The 9,702-nt window shown below is 48.8% G+C and overlaps 1 protein-coding gene across 2 annotated transcripts; it reads right to left on the bottom strand.

Annotated features, from left to right (window-relative positions):
* Positions 1 to 1,591: 1,591 nt before the first annotated feature.
* CZIB (CXXC motif containing zinc binding protein) lies at positions 1,592 to 8,572 on the bottom strand. Of its 2 annotated transcripts, XM_027537211.1 has the most exons (8): positions 8,479 to 8,572; positions 8,189 to 8,272; positions 6,640 to 6,696; positions 6,201 to 6,282; positions 5,962 to 5,993; positions 4,604 to 4,681; positions 3,842 to 3,907; positions 1,592 to 1,841 (listed from the first exon to the last, which is right to left on the bottom strand). In XM_027537211.1, exons 1-8 carry the CDS (start codon positions 8,482 to 8,484, stop codon positions 1,764 to 1,766), a joined length of 483 nt encoding a protein of 160 aa, XP_027393012.1. In that variant the 5' UTR covers positions 8,485 to 8,572; the 3' UTR covers positions 1,592 to 1,763. The 2 variants fall into 2 exon arrangements, with proteins under 2 accessions (XP_027393012.1, XP_027393013.1); XM_027537212.1 differs by lacking the exon at positions 6,640 to 6,696 and having other exon boundaries at positions 8,479 to 8,563.
* Between the last annotated feature and the right edge of the window lie 1,130 nt (positions 8,573 to 9,702).

The raw sequence follows: 9,702 nt of genomic DNA, 5'->3' as shown, positions 1-9,702 counted from the left end.
TCTGTATACTGATCCTACGTCCAGCGCCTGTTTATGTTTTTGGATTTGCTAAGTGGAAAATCACAGTCTGTGAAAAGTGAGTTGTTTCATCCTTTTTGGGTCTTTTCATCGTACTTTCTTTTCAGTCTTACTGTGCTGGGGGGTGGGGACAGTGATGAAGAGTGATCCAGGATATCCTCATCTCACCCCGATCTTGAATGGAATACTTCAAACATTTCATTTACTCTGAGTTTCCTATAGATATCATTTGTGAGGTGAGGGTAGTTTCTTTCTGTTCCTAGTTTGCTAAGGGTGTCTATGGTTTGTTGTTGAATTTTACCAAATACTTTTTTGCATCTATTGACATAAGCTACTTCAGCTTTCCATCTGTTACTGATTATTTGTGTTTCTCTACCTCCTAACAGATGAGAAAATAATGTACAATATAAAGAGACCCTTGAGATCCTTTTAGTGCTTGCCTTTGTAACATGTACTGGCTGGTACAGGGAATAACCCTGAAAGGCTATTATTTACCCAGCCTGATGCTCCTCACTTGCTTTCAGGCCAGGCAGTAGACTGTTCCCAGTGGGTGGGGGCTGGCAGAAATGCTGGCTGAGGGAGGCCAAAGGAGCCCTGCCCTATTGGGGCAGAAAGCACAGGCCCAGGAACTGAGAACATGAGGGGTCTAGAGGACATGTGACACAGTTGCCAGATTGGGACAGGTAGGCATCTCTTCTCCACCTTTAGACATGGCCAGGTTTCCCTGCCGTGTGGGGATCCCCTTCCTAGAGCCCCACAACTAGCCTTGAGTGGGCAGACCCTCTCCTAGAGAGCCGTTTAGAAAAATGAAGATAGTAATTTTTTACTTCCAAATTCTAGGCTCCAGCATAACACTGACGAAGAATAAGTCCTCTCATAACCGGTTTGCCAAATGGCAGTCTCCGGTATGAAGATATGAGTTTGCCCTAATGCCCTAACGATGCACTGAACCACTCTATCCACCATGTAGAGGATCTTCAGGCCCAGGGAAGCAGGCCCATGAGACAAGAGGCCATGACTGTTGTCTTCACACCTCCACATGGCTGTTCAGGGGTAGAAGAACACAGAAGAGGAGCTGCAGGAAGCAAAGAGGCTGACTCAGTACAGGGAAGAACTTACACACGGATTCCCCTGGTGGGAGGGGACTGCCCCATTACAGCAAGTGGGCAAAGACCCAATGGCCAGCTGGCAGGGACAGAGACGATTCATGCTGGAACAGTACTGACCTCCAAAGTCCCTCTGAACCCTGGAACATGCAGCGACACCAGCTAAGAAAAATGCCTGGGTTTACCTGAGGGTCAGGCTGGTCAATGTGATGCTTTGGGTCAGGATTGCTGGGTTCGGCATCATTCCATAGGCTCAGCTGCCCTCTGTACCAATGACTTCACACCTTTGGTCCCCTGGCTCGGCCTGTGCACTCCCCAAGCGGTTGAGAGCCCTTGGGAAGTCTATGCTCCTGTTTTTCTAGCTGGATCAAGCTATGATTCTGTACTGCGGGAAGGTGCCAAGAGGCCATCAGAGCCCTCCAACATGGAGAGGGGTGGAAGGAGTGGAGTAGCCATTCACCCAGCAGTGTAGTACAAATGGGACTTTATTGGCGGGGTTCGGGAAGCTGCGGCAGAACCGAGCATGCGGGCTGTGAGGGCCTGGACAACTGCCAGGAGACGAGGGACAAGGGGACCAGCCTCTGCTTGGGGCACGTTGTCCCTTTTCAGTTCTTAGAGGCAAGTGTACAGGAAGAGGGTTCAGCACTTCACAAACTGGTGGGTGACCTCGTAGATTCCCACAGACTCCTGAGCCTTTTCGTCATAGTCAGTCCAGTCCTGTGGGGGAAAAGGGCAGTGTTAGCCTCAAGAGGCAGCCTGGGACAGCGTGGGGAGAAGAGAACTGGGACTTAAAGGCACAGCTTGGGCTCTGACTCAGACTTCAGGAACATGTCTGACCCAGGACACAGAAAGACTGCTCAGGTCTGAATTACTGCTCCTCTAGCTTTGTGATTTTTTTTTCAAGTCCCTAGCTTTTCTGAGTCTCGGTTCTGTCCTGTTTTAAAAAAGGGAACAATAGATTTTATGTTGAATGTTGAAAGAAATGAGTGAACACATGTAAAAGTACTTGGCATGGTGACATGTGGGGAGCGAGCTCCGCCCCTGGCAAAGGTCATGAGGAAGGAGGCTTGGCATACGCAAAGGCGGGATCAAGCCTCAGGAGTCTCCCTGGAAATTCTCGAGCAATCTACCCCAAAAACCAGAGTCTGCCTACTTTCTGCTTTGTGCTTTCACCTACACCTCTGACTTTATGGGGGGCTGTCCCCCACTACCTCTGAAAAAAGAGTTAGCTTACAGCTCCAGTTAATAATTCTTGGGTGTGACAGTGTTTCAACCTACAAACTCCTTTGGAAATCCTCTAGCCTGCCTGAATAGGTTTTTCCGGCCACGTGTGACTGTCCAGAGCCTCCCAACTGTGAGAGGCAGGAGATGTTCTAAACTGTCTAAATACAGATTCCTTTGAGCAGTTAAAACATTGATTAGAAATTGTATTGGTGAAGGGATTTTCACTTGTTGGGCCAATGTTTGCTGCTAAGTTTCCATATCCCTTATCTGCTGTGTCCCTGGCAGTGTATTGATTAATATAATTGGTTTAAGTAGTAGCTTTAAAGTTTGTAACCTGGGACCCTTGAGTTAATTCTTTTTCTTGTTATAGCCCACCACACCTTTGCTCTGTAGGAATGCAACTTCATCTAATGCTTTTTGGAGGCTGGCGCCTGACTTTAGAATAATCACCTTTAGAGAAAAAGGCCTCCGGGCCAGAAGATGATGCAAATCACCTAAACTTTTGCATATGATAAGTTTGCAGGAAGAAAGCCTGGCTTACTGCATCACTCTACCCCTTCCCCCATTATCCTCTATGCTAACTTAAGGTATAAAAACTACTTTGGAAAATAAAGTGCGGGCCTTGTTCACCGAAACTTGGTCTCACCATGTCGTTCTTTCTCTTACCTTCTGGCTGAATTATTCAGCCTCTTTTCTCCACTGAATTTCCTCACTGAGCTATCCTCATTCTATTACTCTTTATATCCTTAATTAACGTTTAATTAAGCAATTGTTTCCTGATCCTCGCCGACGCCGTCCCCGCTTCGAATTCCCTGGATCCACCGGGGCTGGACCTCGGCAGTGACAGGCACATATGAGAGCTCACTAAATCCAGTTACTGTTATTTGGTGCTATGCAGATTGAATTTTTTGTCCTTCCTTCTTCTGAGGCCTGACCACAAGCCTTCCTCATCTGCAAGGCAGTAACCTGTCCAGTGGTCCAGCTGACTCTTGGTATTCACAGTGGTTAATGTTCTATAAAGTCCCCACAAGCACTGAATTAGTGAATAGTGAACCACTGCTCCCAGGGGAAATACAGGTTAGGTTCCTGGGAGCATCTGATCACAATATTTTCTTCAACCAATCAATACATAACCTTGTTTCGTGTATGTTTATGTTTAAAAACACCTTATCTAAATAATATATATGTGTCTGTGTACAGGTATGTATACAGTTGATTCATTAAGACTGGACTCATGGCCAACAGCACTGTATCTCACGCCTAAACAAAGCTTATCCAAGATGTATTTTCTCCGAAAGGCACATCCCAGCCTTCCTGCATGTGATCACTAGGTAGCGCTTTAACACCACACGTTGGGTTATTGTAAAAACCAGAATCACCAACAAAAAGCACAAAAGTGTGGAGCCAGCATCTCGCTGAAGAGCCTTGTTCACCAAAAGGATAATTCCCACCAGGTGCCGTATAGCTCCCCACAAGGCCGCCAAGTCCCGTACCTTCTCCTGTAGATTAATGTCACTGAAGACTGTCCCCGATTCCACACCCTCAGCAGCAAACCCAGCCTGCAGGTGACAGGAAGGCAGCAGTGTGGCAGGTGGGCCTGGCTGGGGAACTCGCCCATCTCACAACCCTCTGGCACAGGACACACAGTGTGGGATACTGTTTTGGAATAACTACTGAGATCCCAGGGCCTGGCAGCTGCCCTGGGACTAAGAGTGGTTTCTCCAAATTAGAGCCCTGGCCTAGAAGGCAGGAGGTGTATGGTAAATCCTTCACCTGGTTTTCTGAAAGACCCCAAGCATGTCACTTCCCTCTCTGGACCTCAGTTTTCTTACTTATGAAATGGGGATAACAATATAATCTCTTTTGCCTACCTCAAAGGGTTGTGAGGTGAAAATGCTACAAAAATCTAGTGTCATGAGCACTGGCTCTGGAGTTGGATAGATGTGGGTTCAAATTACTGCTCCAGTGTTTACTAACTGCTTTCCCTGAGCAAGTCACAAAATCTCTGAAGTTCTTTCCTCATCTGAAAAACTGGATGAATAAACCTCACAAGGTTACTGTGAGGATTAAGTGAGGTAACATTAAAAGTAAGAAGTTTGGTGTCTGACATATATTAGCTGTTTAGGAGATAACAATGATTACCCTAAGGAAGGAGAATTCCTACTCCATGGTCTCTGCAGGAAGCACAGTTCTGCTGTCACTTCCTGCAGTATCCACCTTCCCCAAATACACAGGTTCCCTGGGAAGACAGGTACCTGGGGCTGGAAATCCACTGGTTCAAGTCCTCGACACTCAAACTCTACTATCGTCTTGAACTTCTCGTTGTCTTCAGCCTATAAAGGAAGTATGAGGAGTCAGGCCCAGCGGGGCCCAGGATGATCCCACAGCCCCTGTGAGCCCAGAATGGGCCTCAGGAACTACTCCTCTCTCTCTGGAAGAAGGCCACCTTGGCACTGGCTCACCGTGAGATCTTTCTGAATGTGGACTCTCGGGTTGGGGCGCCTGGATGTGAGCTCACACACAGTTCTGCTTCTCTTCCTTTCTGGGCCTAAGATTGTCAGATGGAGCTGAGGAACCCACTACAGCTTTATCGTGAGACTCTGAACTAGGTGTAAAGTGCCCAGCATAGGACCTGACACTATGGTCAATAAATAGTAGATAAAATTATCAAAGTAAAAACTATGAGAAGAATATTGAGGTATAAGGTTTCCAGATCATCCAGAAGGCCTTGGTTCACTTAGCTATGGCCTTTTGGTAACCATCTGCCGTGCTGTCAAGGTGGGGGCTGACTTAAGACCTTTGAAGTGGGATATGCATGTGGAGGATACTCACGGAGTGGAGTGGTATAACCAAAATTTGTGCCTACCCGACCCTTGGGTCCATATGTCCCAGGGACTACACCTACACGTTCATTCTCATTCATTCACTGTAGAAACACTTCCTGCATGCCCACCAAGTGCCTGTCCTTGGTGTAGTTTTGTTTCCTGATCTGTCTCTTTCACTAGATTATGATTTACTTGAGGGCAAGTCCTTATGTGATTTTTTTAACTTCAGGACAAAGCTGAGAGTTTGGCATAAGGCAGGCATTTTTCAAAAACGCCAAATAAGGAATGGATGAAGACAAGTAATTGCCCTTCTTTAAATACACAGACCCAAAGCATACATTCCCTCCCTCACTTGGACTAATACACTACGCAGTAACATAAATAAATGTCTAATAAAATCAGATAGCAAGGATGGATGCACCATTCAAAGGACTATCCCACCCATGGATGCAGAGAAGGCTCAGTAGTCCTCTAAGATATAGACAAGGTAAGTGTTCCCAGTGTTGGAAACTGAGTGGCCAGGTTGGGTCAGAGGTCGTGTAAGCTCCCACAGCCCAGCACTTTTAAGAAAGCTCTACAATAGTCTGGTTATGAGTCTTTTTCCTACCAAGCATTCAGGCAGTGTAAGGTGAATAAATGATTGACACAATGAACGAACGAACAAGTCAGCACGTGCATTCACTCCCATAGCTCATCACTCTGGTGCAGATATAACTCTAGAACACAGGCCTCCTAGTTCCAAGCTTCGACCTAATCCCACCATGCCTGCCACTGCAGCGGGAACTTACGTTGTAAGATTTGATGGTGCTGCTCAAAATCTCTGAAATGTAAAAGAGAAGACAAAGTTGATTTGAGTCCACATCCTGGCCCTACCAGGTACCCAGATGGTGCTCTGTGCAAGAGGCTACTGTAGAGGCTTGGGTACCTCAGGCCTGGGTCCACCCACAGGTAACATGAGCATGCTCTCAGGCTGGTACCAGAAAGCTGTGGGCCAGCCTGGCAGAGGCAGTATCCATGGCCTACCTACCAATGGAGTTTTCCCTCGAACACAGCTTGCACTTCTGGACCATGGAGGCACTGCCACGGCCTCCCTTCAGTGCCACACTGTCCTGGCAAGCAGGAAACAGAACCTCTAGTCACGTATCAGTCAGGTGTAAGGGTCCTCAGGAACCCAGTCCTACCACTTATTATCCAGTTAAAGAGATGAATACCCAGACAGGGTGAGGAACTTGCCAGGACAAGAATCCTGGGGAGGCTTCTTGAGACTGAGAAAAGGACTACCCCTTGATTTTGAACTCTTGCCTCACATCCGAGAGCCTATTGTTTCCAGTGTTGATCACACCAATGCCTGCCCTCCCAAACAACAGAAAGTGGGGTCCAAAGGCCAGAGAGCTTAGGGCCACAGATCCCTGCCCAGAGACCTGTGTGTTTTTGTGTGTGGATACAGTGGTGGGGGGAGCAGTTACCATCAGCCGAATGTACTGCCACTTCTCTGAAATCTCACCACAGTTGCCACATTTCATCTTGAGGGGAGGGAAAAAGAGTATTAGTAAAGTAGTTAGCTCAGCTGGGCAGATGCTGAGGGAAGGGCAAGAACGGGGTGAGGTGGGCAGGCTCATAATCTTATCAGCCATCTAAGGACACAACCAGACTAATCTCTGGGCAAAGTGTTTCTCATGTTGACTGGCCCATCCTCCTCTAAGAAGTGCTCAGTCTGGCTATGGATTCAAGGCTCATGTGGTACAGAAATGGCTTCAAAGTCCCCGCAACACCCATTGAGTTAGGAGCTTCCTCTGTGTTCTCACAGGCCCTGGAGGTTCCTGGTAGAAATACTTATCACTCTGTTGCTACTCTATTTCTTTGTCTCCTCTAAATTCTGCTTTTTGATGCTCAGTTGCTCAGTCCTGTTGGTCAGTCGTGTCTGACTCTTTGCGACCCCATGGACTGTAGCCTATCAGGCTCCTCCATCCATGGGATTTTCCAGGCAAGAGTGCTGGAGTGGATTGCCATTTCCTTCTCCAGGGAATCTTCCCGACCCAGGAATCGAACCTGGGTCTCCCGAATTGCAAGCAGACGCTCTACTGTCTGAGCCACCAGGGAAGCTTTTTGAAGCTAGAGACCATCAATTTCTCCAGTAAGACGTGGCACTCGGGCTTCAAAAAATTTGAAAATAAAGGTGGTCAGAAGGCTTCCTGAAAAGGGGATTTTTCCAGGTACTGAAGGATACTGGGATTTAGACAAGAAGGAAAACAAATGAGAAGCTCCTGAATGTGGGAACGTAAAGGGCCTCAACTGCTCAAATAAAGCGAGGACCTCTGTAGACCATGCCACTAGGGTACCAGATTTACAAATATGGGTTGGGGAAGTAAGGGTGGAGCCCCGCACAAAAATAAAACCTAATCAAGAAAAGAGGTGAAATTATTCTTACTAAATAATCACGAGATCCCTGCAAGTAGTCTTTCATTTAGTGTCTGTTCAATGGCACCCGACTCCAGCACTCTTGCCTGGAGAATCCCATGGATGGAGGAGCCTGGTAGGCTGCCAGTCCATGGGGTCGCTGGGAGCCGGACACGACTGAGCAACTTCACTTTCCCTTTTCACTTCCATGCACTGGAGAAGGAAATGGCAACCCACTCCAGTGTTCTTGCCTGGAGAATCCCAGGGACGGGGGAGCCTGGTGGGCTGCCGTCTATGGGGTCGCACAGAGTCGGACACGACTGAAGTGACTTAGCACATAGCATGAAACATTTAACGGAGGGAAAAATTACAAAAGGAACTTCAAGACACTGCTAATTAAGAATTAATCAATAAACTTTTAAAAAGAAAACGTAAAATTCTATCCAGAAGAAAAGTGAACATTTAATAAGCATTTTTCATCTTGCCCCAGAGAAAGCTCCTGTTCAGTACTGACCTCAGGATGGGAAAGTTTTACGCGAGCCGGGCCTTGGCACCCCCAACCAGAGCCCAGAAATGCCCGCAGCCTAGACGTCTAGAGCCCCGCCCCTCCAGTCTTACCTTCAAGTACCACCGGAAGTCTTCGCCCACTGGCCGGAGGTTGGTGACATTCTCCAGCGTGGCTTTGAGCTGCAGCGCAATTTTCTGAGAGAAGGGGCGCCATGGCGACTGCGTCAACAGCGCCTGCGCAGCCCCTGCCCCGCCCCTCTCCTCCCTTCCCAGCACGAGCTTTGCCTCCCGGCCCCTTCTCAGCACAAGCCCACTCTCAATCCCTCGTGGCGCGATCTCCTGCCTCCTAGGTTCTCGCCACCTCCCCGCTCCTGCCCTGTTGGCGGCTCGCTTCCACTTACCCCCATAGCAGCCCAGCCCACCCAGCGCTTGCTGCGGTCACTACTTTGCGGCTCGTCGTAAACGGCGGGCGCTGCCTGCGCATCCTCGGTGCGGCTCTGGGCGGGGCCTGGAGGCGGGTGTACGCGGGCCGCTGCTTTCCCAGTGCACCGGGTCTTTTAGGCAAAGCTATCTTGAAGTAGTCTGAGACGCAATTAGCCGGTGTTTAGACCCGCGGAAGGCTTCCTCCAGCAATCGGTAATTAGATATTTACTGAACGGCAAGTTAGTTTGAGGGACATCGCACCAAACAAGACAGTTCTGCCCGACACCTCTGCCGGGTCCTCTCTTTTCTGCCTGCCTTCACCCAACCTCGCCCTGGCTCTCTGCCTGCCCGCCGAGGCATCTTAGATCACGTCAGCTCACGCTGCCCAGGGCCGGCTTCGCAGATTTGGGAGACGGTGAAAGTGAAGTCGCTCAGTCGTGTCCGACTCTTAGCGACCCCATGGACTGCAGCCCACCAGACTCCTCCGTCCATGGGCTTTTCCAGGCGAGTACTGGAATCGGTTGCCATTGCCTTCTCCGTCCTGAGGTCTAGATTGTTTAACATTTGGAGCGACTCTTTATGATGTCTACTTTGCCACAAACTTACCTGATTGCCGCCAGGTACCCTTCAATAGCAGAGGGTGCACTGCAGACAGAACCCCGACGTCTCAGGTCCCAGATCGGCAGCTAATTTGCTGCCCTTTTTCCTTTTTTTTTTTTTGCCCTGTGATCTTTGGAGGAAGCAAAGTAGGATGTGTGTGTGTGTGTGTGTGTGTGTGTTTGGGACCCTGTGATTTTTTTTTTTTTTTTCCTCTCATTTATTTTTGGCTGTGCTGGGTCTTCATTGCTGCAGATGGGCTTTTTCTAGTTGCAGCAAACGGGCTAGTCTCTATGACTCATTAGTTGTTGGCACATGCGCTTAGTTGCTCCGAAACATGTGGAAATCTTCCCAGACCAGAGATTTAACTCATGCCCCCTGCGGTGCCAGGTGCTGGACCACCAGGGAAGTCCTGGGACCCTGTGATCTTTGAAGGAGGTGAAGTAGGAGCATGTGTGTGTGTGTGTGTGTGAAGGAGGCAGAGTAGGGTGGGTGGGTGTGTGTGTGTGAAGGAGGCAGAGTAGGGTGTGTGTGTGGTGTGTGGAGGCAGAGTAGGGTGCGTGTGTCTCTCTGAGTAGGGTGTGTGTGTGTGTGTGTGTGTGTGT

Source organism: Bos indicus x Bos taurus, chromosome 3 (assembly GCF_003369695.1).
Source record: "Bos indicus x Bos taurus breed Angus x Brahman F1 hybrid chromosome 3, Bos_hybrid_MaternalHap_v2.0, whole genome shotgun sequence".
Taxonomy (NCBI): domain Eukaryota; kingdom Metazoa; phylum Chordata; class Mammalia; order Artiodactyla; family Bovidae; genus Bos; species Bos indicus x Bos taurus.
The sequence above is the reverse complement of the archived record's forward strand: the minus strand, read 5'-3'. Positions and strand labels throughout refer to the sequence as shown.

What these genes read in the sequence shown, in the direction of transcription:
- CZIB (XM_027537211.1), bottom strand. An exon ending in ACTTCCGGTGGTACTTGAAG is followed by an intron (nt 6,697 to 8,188) that starts GTAAGACTGGAG and finishes CCTCCCCTCAAG; the next exon opens with ATGAAATGTGGCAACTGTGG. An exon ending in GCACCATCAAATCTTACAAC is followed by an intron (nt 4,682 to 5,961) that starts GTAAGTTCCCGC and finishes CTTCCTTTATAG; the next exon opens with GCTGAAGACAACGAGAAGTT.